Source organism: Marmota monax, unplaced genomic scaffold (assembly GCF_021218885.2).
Source record: "Marmota monax isolate L192 unplaced genomic scaffold, Marmota_monax_Labrador192_F-V1.1 WCK01_AAM20220418_F8-fsc00154, whole genome shotgun sequence".
NCBI lineage: Eukaryota > Metazoa > Chordata > Mammalia > Rodentia > Sciuridae > Marmota > Marmota monax.
In genome coordinates this window covers 1,492,292-1,514,631 of record NW_026691933.1, presented here as the reverse complement: position 1 = coordinate 1,514,631, position 22,340 = coordinate 1,492,292, and the positions used below count along the sequence as shown (strand labels likewise).

Genomic DNA, 22,340 nt, shown 5'->3' with positions numbered 1-22,340 from the left:
CCAGGCATGGTGGTGCATGCCTGTAATTCAGTGGCTTTAGAGCCTAAGGGAGGAGGATTGCAAGTTCAAGGCCAGACTCAGCAACTAAACGTGACCTTGTTTCACAATAAAAATAAAAGGACTGGTGATGTAGTTCAGAGGTAAAGCATCCCTGGGTTCAATCCCCAGTATCAAAGAGAGAGAGAGAAGAGGAGAGGTAAGAGAAGAGAAAGAAAGGAAGGGAGGAAAGAAAACAAAAAATGCTGGGAGAAATGTGGAGAAAAGGAATACTCTTCTACACTGTTGGTGGATGGTAAATTAGTACAACCACCTATAGAGATCAGTATGGATATTCCTCAGAAGACTAGGCATAGAATCACCATATGATCCAGCAATTACTCTCTTTGGTATTTATCCTAAAGAATTAAAGTCATCACACTATAGTGATATATGCATGCACTTGTGTATAGCAGTACAAGTCACAATAGCCAAACTATGGAACCAGCCTAGGTGCCTATCAATGGATGAATGTTTGAAGAAAATGTGATATACGTATACAATGGAATTTTATTCAGTCATAAAGAAAAATTAAATTATGCCATTTTCAGGAAAATGGATGGAACTTGAGATCATTATGTTAAGCAAAATAAACCAAACTCAAAAGGTCAAGGGTTGTATGTTTTCTCTCATGTGTGGAAGCTAGAGAGGAAAAAGGAAAAGAAAGGTGGGGTTGTCTCATGAAAATCAAAGGAGAACAGTAGAAGAGAGGAAAGGGATTTGGAGGTAGGAGGAAGGGAGGGAGGGGGAAGTGCTGGAGAGTGATACTGGTCAAATTATATTGCTATATTGTGTGAATGTACAAATATGTAAGAACAAATCCCACCATTATGTACAACTGTAATGTGCCAATTAAAAAAATGAGGAAAAAATTTCTGGTTCAGCTGCCTGAAATATTTCCTTCTCTTTTATAAGATTGCAAACTCTGACTTCACCTTGGACTTGTTCACATATGGACATTAACATAACCTTATATATTAGCCTGTTTCCACTAGTCCAATGTAGGATTCTCCAAATAAAATGAGGACTATGCATTTTAACCTCAAACAATTTCTTAGACACTTTCAAGTTTGAGAATTACTTGAGAAGCTGTATTAAGAAAAGAACAGCGAATGTATGTGGCAGGACAGTGTTTTGAACATTAACTATTGTTTTCCTCCTCTGTCCCTAGACTCCTTCCTGTTATTTTTTTCCCCTCCCCTCGTTCTCACTATTCCAATGACTAGTTATTTTCCCTTTATTGCTTTAGTGCCTCAAGGAAAGAACAAAAGAAAACACAGATTCCTGATTCTTTTTTTTTTTTTGCATGTCAAAATAAACTTTGAAACCATAGCAAAGAAGCATCTCAGAGAAGAGTATTTAAAAAACCCAAAATTAAGATTCTGGAATTTAAAGACAATGCCTTGAAGGGACTCAAAGTTTGTGGAATACAACAGTAAATCAGAGCCAGATTTCTCTCCTTCCTGAGACTAGACAATTGTCTGGATCCAGGAGAGCCTTAGCAGTTTCAGAAAAGATGGTCTATAAGGTAGACCTCGATTGCCTGACAATAAGAAGCACCTGGGGAGAACAAGGAACACCTGGGAAGAACCAGGTGTGGGCCAGAGGCACCACCTAAATATTCTGGATTGTGTGGGAAGTGGTGAGGGGAGAAAATCTCAAGTTAATTGATGTCAAGTTTCTACCATGTGGTGGCATTTTAGAAAAAGAAAGTTATGCATTTGCTTTTTTTGTGTGTGGTACTGGTTACTGAATCCATGGCCTCCCCACCTGCCAGGCAGGTAGATGCTCTATCATGGAGCCACATCCTCAGCCCTGTTCATCAGATTTCCAGAAAGGGTCTACAGTAAATTTTTCAGGCTGACCTTGAACTTGTGATGCTCCTGCCTCAGCCTCCAAAATACCTGGGATTTCAGGCATGCACCACCATGCCGTGCCTGGATCATGTGTTTACTTTTATAGTCTGAAATTTACACCTACTACTCAGTGAAATCAGGAACTCTAGGTTCAGGTCAAAAGTCTCTTTGCCAACTGCATGTGTCAGTGGGCAGTCTCAGCTTTTCTCCTCATCATTAAAATGAGGACATTAATATTAGGTCAACCACAAGACATAGACATTTTTTGTAAGTATAAATGGTTTAATATTGGCACTTCATGGTGGGTCCACTGATAGTCCATGAGAATAAGGAAAAAAAATATACTAGCAACTGTCATGGGAATAAGAAAAAAAAAAAAGAATAATATACTAGCAACTGTCCCTGTTATTCATTAAATGCTTAATAAGGACACAGTTTGTAAGAATATAAATATAGGGCTGGAGATGTGGCTCAAGCGGTAGCGCGCTCACCTGGCATGCGCGGGACGCTGGGTTCGATCCTCAGCACCACATACAAATAAAATAAAGATGCTGTGTCCACCGAAAACTAAAATATAAAAAAAAAAGAATATAAATATAAGGACTTATTTATACAATATGCAAATATGGAAACTTTTTTGAGTTAGTGGTTATATAGTATAGTATATAGATACTATATATAGTATATATAGTATAGTATAGTATATAAAACCACGTTTAAAATATCTGCCCTCTATCATATAGAACATGAAATGCCTGATAGGAGTTCTTTTTCTTTTTCTCCTTCCTTTTCCCTTTGTCCCCTCCCCCTCCATATTCCTCTTATACTTGAGTTATTTTTAATACATTCTCATGGTTGAAAAATCAAAATGTGAAAAAAAAATAGTAAGGGCTGGGGATATGGCTCAAGTAGTAGCGCACTTGCCTGGCATGCATGAGGCACTGGATTCGATCCTCAGCACCATATAAAAATAAGATAAAAGGTATTGTTTCCACCTAAAGCTAAAAAATAAATATTTAAAAAATAGTAAAATAATCCGATAATAAGGCTATCCTATATCTTCACGGAGTACTATTTCTTATCTATTTCCCTGACATTTAGTTTATTTAAATGTGAGAGTTGTTCTCTAAGTCCTAAAAATAGATTTTAAAAACCCATGTGGGTATAGATATAGATATATGGATAAAGATATGTTCCAAGACTGTTACTTTATGAATAATGAACTGAGACATATAGAAATCCAGTCCCTCTGTCCAAGATCAGGGTTTGGATATTAATTATACTTATCTAACATTCCTTGAAGTCTCACATCACAAATATGAACTGTAAATGTAAATAACGTATTTTACCAGGAAAATAAAGACACCCCCCCACTTTTTTGTCATATGGGCAATAAAAGTCAGGGTGAAGTACACCTCATTATTTGTGGTTCAGTATTTGTGAATACTCCTACTCTAAAATTTATTTGTAACCCCAAATCAATGCCTGCATCACCTTTCAATCTTTTGAGGATATGTGCAGAGTAGGAAAAAGTTTGAATTGCTGATCACATGTGTTTATGGCTGAGTATGAACAAGAGTACAGTTTGCCTCCTTGTTTTAGCCTTCACTGTAGATTAGTGTACTTTTTTGATACTTATAGAAGTGCCATATTTTTCAGGTTTTTGTTCTTTTTGATGGTAATTTTATTGTTTAATGTGGCCCCTAACCACAGTACTAAGTGCTGTCTAGTGATCCTAACCACCTGAAGGTTTTGATGGGTCTTATGGAGAAAATATATGTTACATAAGTATCATTTAGGCATGAATTACAGTGCTATCAGCTGTGATATCAATGTTAATGAATTGATAATATATTTTAAATGAAGCATCTGTAAACAGAAACACAGAAAACAAGACTATGTACTTGATTAATAAAAATGTGACCAGAAGCTTGCAGGAACTTAACCGTGTATGTTCCTTAAATAAATGGTTCAGAATGTGCTGATTCAGTATTCAAAGTGACTATAGAATATAACTCCCATGAGGGGCTGGGATTGTGGCTCAGTGGTAGAGCGCTTGCCTAGCACGTGTGAGGCCCTGGGTTCGATCCTCAGCATCACATAAGAATGAAATAAAGATAATGTGTCCAACTACAACTAATCAATATAAAAAAAAGAATATAACTCCCATGAAAAATGAAAAATGACTATGTTTTAAGATCATAGCACATGAAGTCAAGTTTTTCAAGTTATGCTTTTCAGTTCTTACGTCCATTTGATTTAAATTTTTCTTAAAGATGGTAATTGTGTTATCATATTCTACATTCTTGAGATTAAAAAAATTAGATACTGTGTGTAAATATGACTCCTAATTGCATTTCTGAAGGACATGGATCTGAAAGGAAGCTGTTCTTGGTTTGTGTGGTTTCAATAGTTTGCTTATTTAATAGTTTCTGAATCACTGATGAAATAATACTAATGATGTCAGTAGCTACCATGTTTGCATTCCCTTCATGAATATTTGTCTATTTTGTTAGTGTTAAAGAACAGATTTATGTAGTATTTAATAGAGTATTCTGAGTGTACAGGGTGTGGTGACATGCACCTGTAGTACCAGCTACCCATGAGGCTGAGGCAAGAGGATGGCTTGTGCCCAGAGGCTTGAGACCAGCCTGGGCAACATGGTGAGATTCCATCTCAAAAAAATAAAGAGCAGGAGTTGGGGGTCTTGCTCAGTGGTAGAGTGTGTGCTTCATGTATGACATTGTGAGTTCAACTTCTAGCTCAAAAAGAGAGAGAGAGAAAATTATGAGTGTATATCATCATATGATCAAATTTATTTTGCAATTAAAAGAAAAGGCAGTTTTTATGTAATTGCAATGACAATCAAGGATTTCTTAGTAAGTTTTTACTCATAACCCCCAATTTGCTACCATTTATGTTATAGTAAGGAATAAGTATCATTCCTTATGATTTGTTAAAATTCAGACATTTTTAGGAGGGATGACATATTAAAAATTATGACTTTCATATCATTGCTTTATAGTCTTGTGGACCATTGTATGTCATAAATACACAAAGGCAGCTTTGGTCATTTATATCTCAGTGTGAATGAGTACACCATATATTTTCCTGACCATAGATCTGCCAAAGCACATGGTGGAGAAAAGTGGATAGACGGATATGGAAAAAAAAGGGTTCAGAAATAGTGAGTTTATTTGTATAAATGGCTGGTCATGGACTGAGTTGTGTGCCCCCAAAAGGATGTGATGAAATCCTAACCCCTGTACCTCCAATTGTGACTTTATTTGGAGATGATAGCATATTTACTGAAGAAATCAAGTTAAAAAGAGGTCATTAGGATGGGCACTAATCTAATGTGACTGGCATCCTTATGACAAGGGGATTTTTTAAAAAATATTTTTTATATCTTTATTTTGTTTACTTCTATGTGGTGCTGTGGATCGAACCCAGTGCTTCATGCATGCTAGCCAAGCGCTCTACCACTGAGCCACAATCCCAGCCCAAGGGATTTTTTTTTTTTTTTTTGAGACAACTTTTCATTGTGTTTCCCAGGTTGGTCTCAAAATCCTGGGTTCATGTAATTGTCGTGCCTCAGACTCCCAAGTGCTGGGACTACCGGTGTATAATACTGCACCTGAATTTCCTAAAGGGAAATTTGAATATGGTATGGACACACCCACAGGGAGAATGACAGGTGAAGATAAAAGCAGAGATGGGTGATACAGTGGCAGTCTACGAACACCAAAGATTGCCAGCCAACCTGCAGAAGCTGGGAAAAAAGCATGGAAAGATTCCCCTTCATAGTCTTCGGAGAGGACAGATCCTATCTTGAGTTCAGACCTCTAGGCTCTCAAATTGTCAAACAATAAATTTGTGTTGCTTAAGTCATTAGTTTGTGATACTTTGTTAGAGCAGTCCAAGCAGTCTAACACATGGTCTTGTTAAAGGATAGTTCTATCCCATTTTAACAATATCAGAAAGGATTGGTAGAGAAATTAGACATGATGAACCAAACTCTGCCCCAGGTCATGAAACAGTACCCTCAATCTTATATAAAGCATAGGTTTTTTTCAAAGCACAGGTCATTTCTGGGCAATTTAGGCCAGTGAAAACTGTCCTGGACTCTTCCTTATAGTAAGCTTAACTTGTTACATGACTTGACTACGTTATTTGATTTTTTACATGCCTTTGTGTCATGGAAAGATCAAGTTAATGCAGAGGGAACAAGAGAGAATTTCTGGTGGGAAGACAGTAGGGGTCCTAGAGAACCAGCAGTGTGGAATGGATTTTTTTTAACTTATTCTAGTGATGATGACATTTTTTCTTTTGTAAAAGCAACTCCACTTGGTACTATTGGGGCTCAGTGTGGGCATCATTCTTTGTACATTCTGTTCCATTTCCCATGATTCTTCTACTGAGGGGAGATTGCTAAAGAATGAAAATAAGAAGTAAATGAAAGTGGTTTTAAATAAAATACAAATGGTTCTGTCTCCTTTGTTCTGTTTTCAATGACATGTTCATTAGTAATGTTATGCCTTCACTGAACATTATGGGATACAAGCCTTGCAAAACCTACATTTTGTCATTATTTTTTTTTTATATTTATTTTTTAGTTTTCGGCGGACACAACATCTTTGTTTGTATGTGGTGCTGAGGATTGAACCCGGGCTGCACACATGCCAGGCGAGTGCGCTACCACTTGAGCCACATCCCCAGCCCTACATTTTGTCATTATGATTATTATTTTGCTCTTTGCCTAACAATTGGCCAGGTGCCATCACCTCAGTATCTGAGATGGGGTCCTTTCAGAAATCAGAGACTACAGCAGGTGTTCAGTTGAGGGCATTTAATATCAGGAACAAGATACAAAGGTGCTGGAAGAGCTGAAAAGTCAAACTGAGAAAGAAGGGGTCACTTCAGATGACAGCAATAGTAGCAAGCCTCTACCATCCATTTATAGGGCTGAAGACATCTCTGAAGCATGCATTAACAGAATCCTCAGCCACAAATGCAGAGCGAAGTCAGCCTGTGAAGAAGCTGCCAAAATCAAACTACAGTGTGGAGAGGAATAGGTTGGTAGGGATAGGTGAGGGGCATATATTGTTTTCTCCCAAGGTCAACTTTTATCTTTCATTGGCTTGATTCCTTTGGGGTATGGGAAATGTGCTTAGAAAATAGAGCTAGCAGGAATCAACTGTATGCTATACAGACAGCATGGAAAGGGCAAAGCATGGATGGATCTGGGAGCACACAGGCAAATGACCAGGCCATTAAGTTAGTTAGTGTGGTGTTGGGTCAAAGCAGGTCAGAGAAGCCAAAACTAATGGCTAGGCAAGGCCATTGACATGTGGTGGCCATTGCATACAAGGCAGACGTTCATAAGCAGCAGTGAGGTCAATCTATGGGACTACAGGTACACATCATATAAGTAGAGAAGTTTAAAATAGTCTCCTGGAGATAAGAGGAAACGGAAAGCTACAGATTTTCAGGATAATTAAGCTATATCAAAGAAATTTAATGTCAACATACACAGGGAAGTAACAAAGTCAGCAGGCTTTTATATTACTCTTATGTAAAAAATCATAACTAGCCTAAAATGTATGATATGGGAATCCAAAAAAGATGAGAAAAATTTTTTTCTTAGTTTTTGCCAATAATCTTGCCATTTTACACTTCTTTTGTGGGGGGGATCTAAACTCCCATATCTGCTTGTAAATAGTAATTTGGAATGGCTGATACTAGCTTCCTTACTTGCACCACTGCCCTTTCTCATGAGAGGAAATTATAAAGAAAAGTTATAGCTTTTAAAATTTTCTGTTGACTTGAAATCACAATAAATAGGATGTTCCTGTCTGGTATTCAGAGGGCACCTACGTACAAGGAAGTCAAAGATAATGGGGAATAAACAAAGAAGCAATCATTTACTCTATCAATAGAACTGAAACATATACAAAGAGTGATTAACTTAAAAATCTGCCTTACATTTTCTTCCCAATATTATTTATCATTCATGGTATTGACTGCTTTGGTGCTTGTGTAGCACCATGAGAGTAAACTAGATACTTCAGAAGTGATCATAACACTATTTAAAAATAATCTCTCTGGATCCATATAAGCTTATTTGGATAACTGAATTGAAAATTATTCCTCATCTTTAATTAATTCAATTGAAGGTTTTAAAAATAATTTCTTTATTAATCAAGCACTTTTTGGTGAAATCTAAATTAAAACCTGTAGGAGATGCCTATTTCACTAATTACACAGTCATCTTGCAGTAATTAATGTTTGGAAGAAATAAATGCATTTTGCTTGCTCTTTTATCTATCACAAAAATGTGCATTTTGGAAAATAATAATGGAAGCATGTAGAATTACAGAAACACAAATTTATATAATTATCACAAAAAAATAGACCAAAGAAGTATTCAGATATAATGGGTCTGTTTTAGTTGTAATTATTGAGGCAATTAATAAAATACATTCACTTAAAAATTGTTAATGAGCATTAAATATGTGCAGGAACTAGGCTAGGCATTAGGAACCATTTAAAACATAGTACCTGGCTTCAGGGAGTTATATAAATTAGACAGAAACCTAACTGCAGAGTGACTATTGGTAGGGATCCATGAGTATTACAAACCAGAGGTCTTCCCAGATGAGCCATGATCAGTAAGTCTCCAGGCTCCAGAGTTCCCAGATCTGAGCCTCCAGATCTTGGCTAGCCCAGTCCCAAACCTCAGCCTCGCCCCATGGCAAGCTCCAACTCAGACCCCCACCTTGAGCTAACACCTTGCTGCTGTACACACAGCCACACCTCTGCTTACAACTTCCAGTTCTCAAGGGCACCTTTTACAAACTAGACTCCAGCCTGCTTCACTTCCCACATCAAAGACCTCATCTAGTCCTGTGGATTTCATTTCTCATTTCTCAGAAATGCCTAAACATTCACCTCCTCCTCAGGCCCCCTCTCCCCACTGTGATGCAGGAGCTCACCACTTCTGATGTGTTCTATCATATGGTCTCTTATCAGGTCTCTCCATCTCCTGCTTTGACTTGCTCCAATGCAACTTTCCACTGGCAAAAGAATTCTCTTTCCAAAATATGTTATTCTCTTTCCCAGTATGCTATGATGGATCCTTATTGCTCCCCCACACACGATGGTTCTCAAACTTGGATGTGCCCAGAATCAATAGGAAAATTTCTTTATGTGATTCTTCCTGAACCAAAATTTCAGAAGTGGGGCCTGGGCAATCTGTATTTTTAACAAGTTCTCCAGATGGCTCTTAACTAGCAGCCTGGTTCTACTTGGGGGACTAGGGTTTTGGAACTACAAGCTGAAGTTCAGATTTAGCACACAGGTTTCATGTGACTCTTTCACTGCATATGCCCTATAACATAGTCAGAGTTGTCACTCCTTTCTTAAAGACCCAGGGCTCTTGCCATTCCACGTGTCATTCTTTCCTGAATTGCCTTTCACCTCCTTTCCCATGATGGAAAGCATTCTGTAAGCTGCCTTTTTGAAGCCTTTCCTCATTTCTCAGCAGAGTCATCTCCTGCTTCTAAAGTACTGTAGGAATCCCTGCTCATGGTGTACTTTAGTTTTTACTTGTCTGTTTTCCTTACTGCACTTTGACTTCTTCCAGGGGTGGGGCTGCAAATTACTCATCTCCTTAATCTAAGTGTCCACCCTGTTCCTGAGTCATAACTGGCACATAACAAATAAATGAATGAATAAATGGATAAATGAATGAGCAGAGTGCTAGTTACACTATGATAAAGAATTGGTTGTATATGAGGTCATTTCTCTTTATGAGCTGAATAATTATATACCTTCCAATAAAATACTATGAAGTATAACTAGCACAAGCTCATCAACATTTGAGATGACACAGAAATCAAAATACACAAATGCTGCTGGAAAAAAGGTAATTACTGCTTTTCCCAGTACTGGACTGATGGACTCATTAAACATTTAGATTAATGCAATGTTTGGCAAATCTCCAATGTTTTTCTTTTTCTTTTGTGTTCATTTATGGGCCAATGATATAATACAGTACACACATAATACAACATTTTTTTTAAGTCAACCATTTTGTTCTGTACATTTCTGTTTTCTCCGTTTGCAGTATCCTCTTCCTTGGTGTTGTTTTTGTTTTTTTCTAATGAAGTAAATGGAATTTTTAATAGACTTCTTTTGTTTTTGCTTACCTTACATTCATTGTTTCTCTTTGGGTATAAACAATTATCTTATTTTTGTGACCTCCCTCCCCTTCTTCTGTACTTGTGGTCCTTTTGGTAGGGATGGTGGTAAGGGTGGGGCTTATGATCTAAGCTTGTCCAACTAGACTTAGTTGATCAGGAAGGACATCCCATCCAAGTCAGCTAATGAGGGTTAGTCCCTCCATCATTGTTGGGAGCACCGAGAAAGATACTCTCCTTAACATTCCTAAACACAGGTCTAAGACAACATGCCAGATTTGGTAACATCATTGAATTTAATATTTTCCAGAAGTACTGAGTGAATTTTTCAATGTAAGCTTCTACCTTCTATGAAACGCTGGAGATATATTTAAGTAGAAATATTTCACTAGTTTGTTGTGAGATCTTAAGTCACTTTTCTGTACTCCAGTCTCCTTATTTGCCAAGACAGGGAACTATTATGTCCCATTTGCAAAATTATTATTCCTTGAAATATTCCAGAATATCTAACTGATATTCTATTAGATCAATTAGCTGCTATTTAAGGATCATCACTCCTTGGACATAAATATAGTCATGACACAGGCTGTGCATCAGGGGCTAGGCGGGGGAAAGAAAGGTGGAGAAAATTTAATCAACATCATTTTGGATAAATTCAAAGTAATCAAATAATTTTAATTTATCATATTGTCACTAATAGCTTCTTCTATAATTGGGAGAATTGTTCCAGAAATATTAGAACTGCCACAAGTTGTCAAATTATCAAAAGATGAAAATAAATGTTTCAAAAAAAGTTGCACTCACAATCCATTTCTTCTCATCAGATTGGAACTAATTGCATGGTTTTAGATTAAGATGAGAAGACTGAACATTCTTTAAATATGTATTTTGAAGAGAATAGCAATAGCTGAGACAGAAGTGGGAAAAAAGCAATGAATATTTAAAATATTTAAAAATCCAAGCTGCTAGGAAAACAGAACTAGTTTTAATAAGATCAACATATGTTGTGTCACACTAAACGAAATGAATACATTGGGCCACACTGTAATCTCAAAGAACTAAGAAAGCACTTCTTTTTATCTTTTATTTTGGCCCTGGGATTTGAACCCAGGGGCACTTTACCATTGAGCTACATCTATAGTCTTTTTAATTTTTACTTTGAACAGGGTCTTGCTAAATTGTTGGCCTTGAACTTGCAATCTTCCTGCCTCAGCCTCTGAGTCCCTTTTATTTAAAAAATAATTAAGAGCTGGGCATGGGGGTGCATGCATATAATCCCAGCAATTTGGGAAGGTGAGGCAGGAGGGTTGCAAGTTTAAGGACAGCCTTAGCAGTTTAGTGAGATCCTGTCTCAAAATGAAAATAAAAAGTACTGAGAATGTAGCTTAGTGGTAAAGTGCACCTAGGCTCAATTCCCAGTACAAAACTGTAGGGGGAAAAAAAATCAAAGAACCACTTCCTGAAATATTCTCTCTCCAAACCGGCAAGTCAAGGTCACCATATGAATGCATGACTTTCAGTTCATCTACAATTAAAGAAAGTCACACTGTTTGTGTGTTCCCTCTCAAATCTGATTATTATATTTAGATATTAATACTTATTAGTGGTCTACCCTGAAACAACACTTGCTTAGAATGAATTATCCTATGTTTATATTATGGCATTTGCATTGACTTTTCAGTCTGTGCAAGTTCTCAGCAATTTCCGATGATACTTCATTAGATCTTTTAAGTTACAAAATCAATATATATTCATTTTAATAAGAAAGACAATAACACCTTATCTGTGCTTCCAGGCAGGAAGAAAGGGTGGAGGGCAAAAGCACAATGGCTCTTCGAAGTAAATCAGCCTTCTTTACAGATATATTCTATAGGTTACATCCAGTTACTTATACTTATATCTCATTGGCCATAATTTAACCATGTATCATACTCAGCTATATAGGAGATTTAAGAAATATAGTCTCTTAGCTGGGTACATTGGTACCTAAATAAAATCCCAGCACTAAAGAGAAAGCATAAGTATCATTCTAAACTCTGTAACTGTCTATGTTAAAAAATATATATGGAATAGACTGTTAACTGCCCCTCAAGATCTAGCCTTGTTTTCTTCTGATTTAAGAGAAGTCCTGAGAGTTACCTGGTCTTAGTAGCACTTGGAACCAAGGGTATATTTCTAAATATTCTGATTTTAAAATAATTCTTTATGGTCAAAATCTTTTCTCTTCAACATCAATATTTTTATTTTTACAGGATTTACCAAATGGAATTCCTAATTCTAACATATGTTTTTTTATATTTTAATAGGTCCTGATGGAAAACTTTCCACGAGGGTATGATAATTTTACACATTAAGCAATGATTGTTTTTTCCATTTTCCCATACACTTATCAGCCTTGGATAATTTTTCTCTTTGAATGCTTTCTTCTGTAACTAAAAAAAAAAAATCTTTGGATAGTATAAATTTAATTGTTTATGCAACCAAATCTTGTCATTAGTGACTATGGGTTTCTTCTTTTACTCAAATTCTTCCTCACCTTGAGCTTATACAAACATTATAAGGACAGCCTTAGCAGTTTAGTGAGATCCTGTCTCAAAATGAAAAATAAAAAAGGACTGGGAATGTAATTAGTGGTAAAGTGCACCTGAGCTACATTTTCTTCTGACACATTTATAGTTTTAATTTTATTTGATTCATTTATTCAATAAATATTTATTGAATACTTATACTAAATATAAATTCAAATCTCTCCAAATTCTGGTGAGTATATTTTGTAGCTGGGAGAAATAGACAATAAATAAATAAACCAGTAAATAAATAAGACATTTCCCCTAGAGAATTAAAATATGGTGACGGGAGAGTAAGGCAGGCCATTTCAGACTGGGTGGCCTGGAAAGGATTCTCTGAGGATGCAATTGACTCAACAATAAGAGATGATGGAGAAGGGGGAGTCCAGGGAGAATATGCAGGTGGGAATCGTCTGGTGTTGTAAACAGCAGCAAAAAGGCATCAAGGAGAAGAGGAGACCCTAAATAGACTGCAGAGGGAGGTGAGCACCACAACATGGAGGGCTTTGCAGGTCACAACAAGGAAAATAGATTTTATTGTACACTGGAAATTTGGTTTCCTATATGAAATGAGATATATTTGTGTGTGTGTGTGTGTGTCTTTTATTTTCTTTCAAATTGAGTCACATTTTAAGTAACTATTCATTCTTGTAGGAGGGAAGTGACTGGGGTTTTATCCCATAGACTCTCGGCTCATTTCAAACATTATACAGATACTATCATGCTATAATATATTCAATTGAAATTCAAAATATAGTGAATTTTTTTAATCTTAGTGTCTTAGTCTGTTCAGGCTGCTACAACAAAGTATTTCATTTTATTTTTTTGTGGTCCTGGGGAGTAAATCCAGGGCCTTGTGCATGGGAGGCAAGCACTCTATCAACTGAGCTATATCCCCAGCCCTACAACAAAGTATTATAGACTTACAAAGAAACAAACAACAACAATTACAACAAACAACAGAAATGTATTTCATACAGTTCTGGAGGATGTAAAGTCTAATATCAGAGTGCAGGCAGATTCCATGTCTGGTGAGGTCCTGCTTCCTTGCTCATAAATGGCCATCTTCTCATTGTATCTTCACACGATGAAAAGGGCATGGAGGCTGATGTGGTGGCACATGCCAGTAATCCCAGCTGCTCAGGAGGCTGGAGGTGTTAGGATAAGTTCAAGGCCAGCCTGGGCAATTTAGAGAGACCCGGTCTCAAAATAAAACCTAAGAAGAGACTAGGAGTGGGGGAACTCAGTGGTGGAACACTTCCCTACCTTGTATGGGGCCCTGTATTTAAAACTTAGATGTGTGAAATAAAATAAAATAAGGGAGATGTGTGTGTGTGTGTGTGTGTGTGTGTGTGTGTGTGTGTGTCGTGTGTGTGGGTCCTCTTGCATAATGGTACTAATATCATTCATATGGGAAGAGCCAATAGTGCTCCTTCTCCTAATATCATCACCTTGGAGGTTAGGATCTCAACAGACAAATTTGGCAGAGACACAGATATTCGATCCATAGTACTCAAGGATGTTGCCATCAAATTTCAATTTAAAACCATGGATGGCAGTTTATAAGTCACATATGAAAATCAGCTTTATTTATTGTCACAAAGCTTTTGATAAAAAATCATGGCCCTCATAAATCAATCATTTTATTTATGCTACTTTGACCTAAGAAATTATTATGACTATTCCAAAAATCAAATCTACTTATAAAGTGTCAAAATCTGCTACCAATGAAAAAAGAATTAAAGGCAGGCAAACATGGAGGAGAACTTCTAAAATTATTTTGCACAGTGGTTGCTTTAAAAGAGTAAACACACAAGCCCCAAGATAATGTCTATGAAGAGGACAGGTTTTGGAGGTTTAAGTCTGTATGAGTAGGTAATGAACAACAGTCATTACTCTAGAATTAAGCCATATTCCTTCTAATCATTCTATAATTTATAATGTTTTTAAAATCAATTCAAGCTTTATAACAACCCTATTGTTTTTCTGTCAATTTTACAGATGAAGAAACAGAGTAAGTGGAAGAGTTCACACTCAAGCCCCTTGATTCAAAAATCAGTGTTCTCTGTATACTAAGTTATTTGTCTAAGATCAGAAAACTTGGGAAGAGAGAAGCCAGGATTCACAGCCCTTCTGTTTTAGTCAGCTTCTTTCCATTGTGATCAAAATACCTAATAAGAACAACTTAGAGTATGAAAAGTATATTTTGGGTTCACAATTTCAGAGGTTCAGTCCATGGTGGGCTGACTTCATTGTTCTGTCCCAAGATGAGGGAGAACATCATGGAGGAAGGGTGTGGTTGAGGAGTACTACTCTGCTCATGGCAGCCAGGAAAGACAAAGAGAGAGAGAAAGGAAGGGGGAACAGAGAAGATAAACCTTTTAAAGCATACCCCCTGCAACCCACCTCCTCCAGCCATACCCTACCAGCCTATAGCTACCAACCTATGGCTCTCATAATCGAATCATTTAAGCTCCCATATTATACAGGAGACAGACAGTAGCTTTTGGGGGCACCTTATATCAAAAGCATAACTTCCATGCCTGGCCCCCCAAAACTCATGTCCATCTCACAATGTAAAATGCATTCAGTCCATCTCCAAGAGTCTCATAGTCTTAACAGTTTCAACATTGGCCAAAAGTCCATGTCCAAAGTCTTACCTGAGACTCAAGGCAAATTCCTGGCTATATGTTCCTATAAAAATGAAAAGTAATTTACAAATACCCAGTATACAATGGCACAGAGCAAATATTCCTATTCTAAAAAGGAGGAACAGGGGAATAAAAAGAAGAGATGGGACTAAAACAAGACCCCAACTCAGCTGGGCAAATAGGTCCCATGATGCCTCTATAGCATCAGAGACACCTGGCAACAAGATGTGCTCTCCAAAGTGCTTGGGAAATCCCACCCCCTTGGCCTTGTTGGTTACAATGCTCATGGTCTCTCTCTTAGCCTGGTTCTCTCCACAACCAGCAACTTTCCTTTGCAGACAGTCTATGTTGCTGACATTTCTTAATTCTTGGGGTCTCCATTTCAGCTTCAGTTGTACCTTCACAATTCATGCATTTCCCTCATAGGGGCAGCCCACAGGGATTCCAACCCTTCTGCACCTCCCAGGCTATCATTTGATATCTCAGTGGAAGCCTCCATGAACCCCTAACTTCAGCATACTTCATTCCTGCAGAGCCAGCACATGTAGATGATACCAAGCTCTGCTATCAGCTTGGGTAGTAAGTAGCCGGGCATCCTTGGGCCTTTACTGCAGTGGCCTAAGTGCCTTTGTGACTGAGCATAGTGAAACTACTTCCTAGACCCCCCTGCATGAGCCATGCCCCATGGTCTTGTTTTAAAGGAGTTTTTTCTTTTATGTCCTTGAACTTGCAATGAATGTGTTCTTGAAAGCATATTTTCTATTATCTCTGTGTAAAGTGCTTAGCATTTCTTTTATGGTTGTAATCTCCTTAACTACCACATATTCCTTGGTTCCAATTTTACATGTACTTTTTTTTTTTTTTCTAAACTGCAAGTTTTAAAAATCCTTTCTCTGCTTTCTGCTTCTGATTTTCACAATAAACCTGGCTAACTGCTGCCAGCAATATCCATGCCTGAATGTTACACTGCCTTGAAATTTCTTCCACCATATTAGTTAGCTCATCACCTTTAAATTTAGCCTCAGAGAAAGCTTCAGGACATAGACATAATGTAGACAAGTTCTTTACCAGAATATAACATGAATGGCCCATAGTCCAATTCCTAATAGAATCCTCATTCCCCTCTGAAACCTCAAAAGCATTCTGATCTTCTGATTTCCCACGAGAACCACCCATTAAACTCTGCTTACAACATTCTAAAGCTTTTCTAGCTTGCATCTCCAAACCTTTCCAAACTCCTCCTGCAAATCAGTTCCAAAGGCTTCTAAAGCACATGGTCAAGTTAGTCACAGAAACAACCCCATTCTTGGTACCAATTTCTGTTTGCCAGCTTTTGGCCACTGTGACCAAAAAACCTGACAAGAACCACAAAGAGGAGGAAAAGTTCATTTGGGGCTGAAGGTTTCAGAAGTTCAGTCCATGGTGGGCCAACTCCATTGTTCTGTGCCTAAGGTGAGGAAGAACATCATGGAAAAAGAGTGTGGACAATGGGCACTGCTCCATTCTTGGTGGTGATCAAGCAGATGGGGTAGGGGTGAGGAGCTGCCAGGAAGATGAAACCTTCCAGGGCATGCTTTCTGTGACATATCTAGCCACATGCCACCTGCCTGTAGTTACCACCCAGTTAGCAACCCATTCAAACTAGGAGGGACTAACTAGGTTATGGCTCTCATAATTGAATCATTTCACTGCCTGTATTAATACAAGAGTTTTTTTTTTTTTTTTTTTTTTTTTGGTTACTTCATATCTACACCATAATACCCTCCTTCTGAACACTAGGCTGTATGGATATCTTCACTAGTTAATTTGTCTGTTCTTCATCAATGTACTCCAGGGGTTTTATTGATCTACTAACTTGCAAATAGTCATCCTTGTAGTAAGAATATAACTTAATTTAAAAAAAGAATATTTCTTATTTTAGAATAATGAAGATTGAGTGACATGATTTTCTTGGATATTTTTTAAGATCCAAAGAATTTGCTAAGTTGACTAAAGGCATAGGAATAATCTAAGAATATTATAAGAATAATCTTAGGGTAACTGGTAACTAATATATTTATCAAAATGAAAGAATGCTGTTGTATTATAACTATGTGTCTGTTCTGGGTTCGTTTCTCAGTTACTTTAAGGAAATAAGAAAATCACTTAAACTTTCTGGACTTCTGTATCATTTATAGTTCTTAAATTTCATGCAAATAATGAGAACTGACCAAAGGATATTTATTGGAAGGATCTTGCAAGACTTGCATATGCTTGAAAGGTTGAAAACCAGGCTTGAAAACTGATAAGAACCAAGCATCCAGTTGACCTGGAAATTGAGGTACTACTAGGGAGCAATGAATGCAGAATAATTAAACAATCTCCTTCAGTCTACCATTGCTTTCCTTTTCACTTCTATCAAGACAACCTCTAAGACACTTAACCCTGACATCCTCTTCTATGTTTGGAGAGAACAAGAAGAGTGCATATGCAAATAGAATGGTCAGAAATGCTTTGGTCACATGTATATCTGAAGGTCCTGTGCAGCTAAAGAAGACTGGGCCATTACAGTAGCTCAGAGGCTGACCAATTTGGTATGCAGCGAACAGGAAGTAGTAGGAATATTAAGCAAGAAAAGTGTTTGGGTAGACAGAGTATGAGGAACAAGTGTTGGAATCTTCCAAATGCTTTGAGTAGATCCTGTCTTCACAAACACAGAAGAGGCTTGACTATGTGAAAGAAACAGTAATAAAAGGTTTCCTCATGTCTTTGAAGACAACATGCAACTAAACCATATATAGCCTCTAAAGTTAAAAATTACAAAATGACAGCCCACAGGTCAAATAAATCCTGCAGACAAGAATGATTTACTGTCTTAGTCTGTTTTGTGCTGCTCTAACATAATACCAGAGAATGAGTAATTTATAAAGAACAAATTATTTACCATTGTTTTGGAGGATGGAAATTTCAAGATCAAGTGGCTGGCATCTGGTACAGGATTTCTTGCTGTGTCATAACACAGTGGAAGGCATCTTATGGGTGATAAAGCGAAGGAAGCTGCCAAACTCAATCTTTATAAGAAACACACTCCTGAAATAATAGCATTAATCTTTTCATGAGGGTAGTGCCCTCATGGTCTAATTACCTCTTTAAAGTCCCCATTTCCCAACACTGCTGCAAGGGGATTAAATATCTAACATGAACATTGGGGAGATACATTTAAGCCATCGCAGTTACCAAAGCAGAAATACAGATTTCAGATTCCTTTTGATGGGAGGCAAAAACCAAAATCTCAAAAGGCAATAGCCTTCTGTTAGGGTATGGCTTGTCAACATCACTATACCCCTCTTAGGGCTCACTTCACTCATCACTAACATGGACCTATAAGCACTCAAGTTTCTGACCCTTAATTTAACTACTTCCAGATAACTGTTGAAGGGGAGTGTAGGCTGCTCCCAGTGACCTATTCAAGTTTCTAACCTATTCAAGTCCCTGGTACCACTTTGGTAAAATCCTTCATTCCTGATTTAACTACTTGTAACTGCAGAAAACAACCATTTACTCTATCTGTAAATGCAAATCTGTAAGAGCCAATTTTCCTAAATATACACTTCCCCTAATGACCCCCTAACTACTTGATAATGGAAGTGACAGCAAAGAATTGCCGTCTAGTATCTTCTAAAATGTAGGGGGGAAACCAACAATGATTAATATAGAAATGTTCTGCTTGACTTTTCTTACGAAAACTTCAGAAAAATGTCTTAAGATTATTTGATGTGAATACCTGTGGCTATTCTGGACACTAATTGATGTGGATGGTTGCCCCTGAGACTCCTTCACATATATCTATCCCGAACACACAATGTATGATTCACTCTGGATTTTGCTGGATCTATTCTCAACAAAGAAGCCACACATTTTCTTACCTGAACTGTTCTGATGGTTACAAGTTGCTTTTAGGATAAACTTTAAAATGCTTAGAGCATCTACAAATTCCTGCATTGTTTGATTCTTTCTCATATCTCAGGCTTGACTTTCTATTTCATCTTCCTTGGCTCCTTCACCTTAACCACTTGGGTCTTTCAATTTATGGAAGCCAAGCTTATTCTCCCTCAAGTCCTCTGGGAGTGTGTGTGTGGGGGCACTCCCTTTCTTCCCCAACCCTTCCCTTATCTCTTACCATTATTTAGGCCTTAGCTTTTTAATGCCACTTGGTCAGAACAGCTTGTCCTATCTTATATCTCCCTTCCACTCTCCAACTCCTTGCTCCCATTTCGCACAGGTCTCTTCACTGTTCTCTGTTGTTCTTAAGACAATTTGTCTAACAGGTAAACTCTGAGAACACAGACCTTATCTATTTCACACCCTAGCCATTTTTCTGGTTAGCACAATCTCTGCTCTAACAGACCAGGTGAACAATATACTGTGTTAAATGAATAAATAAAAATACCTACATTCCATCCCCCAGTCAGCCTAACACCATATTATGTTATCTGAACTGAATAAAGACATTTTTTACAAAATGTGTTTTTATTTCACTCTCACATTGGCAAACTCAGGAAGGTTTATGAGAAGAACAGCCTGGTGGTAAGATATTAATCTTCCATGTTCCTAAAGTGGGAACTGATGTGCCTCTTAGAAATGCAAATTCTCAGGCCCCACTCCAGACTGACTAATTACAAAACTCTGGGGGAAGTGGCCCAGCAACGTGTCTTAACAAGCCTTCCTGGGGAGTTTGATGCACTAGTTTGAAAACCATTGCTTTAGGCTTTCCAGTGTGTAACTTTAAAAAATTTTTTTCTTTTTTTCCACCACGAATCTCTGGTATCATCCTAATTGTAGACTCTCACTATTACAGAGGGGAATCTTTGTCTTTATCCAGAAACCTTGAATAAAGGTCTATTTGTGTAAACTACATGGTACTTGGAGAGGGTTGCCTTTCCTGGGGGTTCGGCCCTGCCCTACCCTCTTGTGAAGCCTAGAACCTAAAGTAACAAGGAAAAAGTGTAACTGAATAAAACGTCAGAACAAAGGCCGAGGACCAAGGCGAAAGCCTTTGTTCATCTGTTCCCCGACTGCTCACCCACGTTCTGATATGGCTCTTTCTGCACACAGAGAAGCAAACACTCAAGTTCTAAGAATGGTTACATGCCGCTGACTATGTTTCCAATTAGGCTGTTCTGGAGAAGACATTCGTGGCTGCGGGTAAGGTTTCCATTCCCTCCTCAACCTAGCACAAGAGTAACTGAAACTAAGACGAAGGCTTGAGCCCCAAAGCCCCTTTGCAGCCTCGGAAGGAGAACTGGGAGCTCGGACTGACTTCTCCGCCTCAACCCTCCTGGAAAACTCGAAGTGGACTCTGCTAACGTCGGGACGGGAGCGGTGGCCGGCGGCTGTACCCCACTGCGCATGCTCTCTCGCCCCTCCCGCTCGGAGCCGGAAGGGGGAGCGCTGGGGGCCTGGGCCTGGCCTGGCCGGGGCGTCGGCACCGGCGGCCATCTTGGCTTCCCGGGGAAAGGCGGCGTGAGGGGAAGAAGTTGTAGGGTGGGGGCAGGAGTGAGGAGGAGGGAAGCGAGAGAGGGGGGAGGAGGCCGCGGCGGGGCAGGGCGGGGACTGCCTGCCTGCCTGCCTGCCTGGGTTGCGGAAGTGGTAGCCGCTGACCCAGCCTGCTGCTTTCTTGCTACTGCTTCAGCTTCCCAGCTCCCCCCGGACAGAGAGGGCGGCCGGGCTGTGGATGGTCAGATAGCTCCCATCTCCTGCCGCCAGTCCCTGGCCCCAACCAGCACGGAGCAGACGGCGGCGGCGGCGGCGGCAGCAGCAGGCGAGGAGGAAGATGGCGGGACGGTTGCCGGCCTGTGTGGTGGACTGTGGCACGGGGTAAGGGGGCTGACGGGCTGGGGTGGGGAAACTGAGGCGGAGGAAGGAAAATGGCGGGGGCGGGAGGAGGCCTGGGGATGAATGGTGCGGCGGTACGGCTTGCAAGGAGTGGGGCGGGGGCCAGCGCCTCCCAGGTGTCCAGGCTTGACCCTCGTGCGGCTGGAGCGGGGCGCGCGGGGCCCAGGACCCCCAGGGAGCGGCTTCCTTCGCGCTACCCCTCCCAGCCCTTCCCCTCCCAGCCCTTCCCCCACCGCGGTGGGCTGCGCCGCGCGTGGAGAGGTGGGGCCGCTGCCTCCCGGTGTTACTCGCCCTGGTGGTGGTCGCCGGGCCCGGCCCACCTGGCTTTCCTTTTCCTCCGCGCCCCTTCCTGCCTGTGGGCTTGGGGACTTAGGGGACCGAGCGCGGAGACTGGCCTGGCAGAGGACCTAGAAAAGAGAAGCGCTTCTTGTAGGTTTTGCAAGATTGCTGTGACAACACTCTGCCCAGGGTGTGGGTGGGGAAAGGGAAGAATCGGGACTCTGAAAATGGGAACCTAGAATGGGGCTTTCATTTGACCACCCACCTCCTCTTTGCGACTCCACTCCCGGCCAATTCCATCTCCCACTGCGATTTTACCGGGTGAATCAAGTCACATTTTAATTCGAGAGAGAAAGATGTCATGCGTTACTTCTCTTGCTTCAAAAAAGTCCCTTAGTGAGCAAGCGCGCTGCAACTTCCTTAGTTTTGTCAAAGCCGCTTCCTGCTTTCAGTCTTTTATAGCCTTATAAGGTAGTTTTTGGTTTCCAACGTGAACTACATCTTGTTAGAACTTTCAAAATTTATCAGGTTGCAAAGAGGGTAATTATATGTGCTAGGTATCAGTTTATTTTGAACTTAAAAATTTTCGTGTGTGTCACTGGGAGGAAAGGGATAGCCCCCTGTAAAATTAAGTTGCACACATTCATTCAGTCACGGTATCTTGAAGGCAGAAGGAAGGTGTAGAGGAATAAAGGAATGTGTTTAATTTTCAAATTTTTCTTTCTGGTAGATGTCTAGTTTAATAAAGAATAGCTTTAGAGTGGTTGTTCCTTTTATATTAGAAGACATTTAGAGAGAACGCACTGTCTTCAGAATAGACTGTCCATATTTTTAATGTTGAATGACATCTTTATGTTAGAAAGTTGGAAGTGGGAT

The 22,340-nt window shown here is 39.3% G+C and overlaps 1 protein-coding gene and 1 long non-coding RNA gene across 3 annotated transcripts in view; one reads left to right on the top strand and one right to left on the bottom strand.

Annotated features, from left to right (window-relative positions):
* LOC131424147 (uncharacterized) overlaps nt 1-21,868 on the bottom strand; it is a 28,994-nt gene extending 7,126 nt beyond the window's left edge. The window contains exons 1-2 of the long non-coding RNA XR_009226722.1: nt 21,730-21,868; nt 2,384-2,459 (exon numbers count right to left, since the gene is read on the bottom strand). This is a non-coding gene — a long non-coding RNA (uncharacterized LOC131424147). The remainder of the gene's footprint in view (nt 1-2,383; nt 2,460-21,729) is intronic.
* Nucleotides 20,896-22,340, top strand: part of LOC124091941 (actin-related protein 3) — a 60,746-nt gene continuing 59,301 nt past the window's right edge. Inside the window, exon 1 of one of the 2 annotated variants that reach the window (XM_046443561.2) lies at nt 20,896-21,167. In XM_046443561.2, the coding sequence (XP_046299517.1) occupies nt 21,124-21,167 (44 nt within the window). In that variant the 5' untranslated portion in view covers nt 20,896-21,123. The remainder of the gene's footprint in view (nt 21,168-22,340) is intronic. The other variant, XM_058578718.1, reaches the window with a different exon arrangement.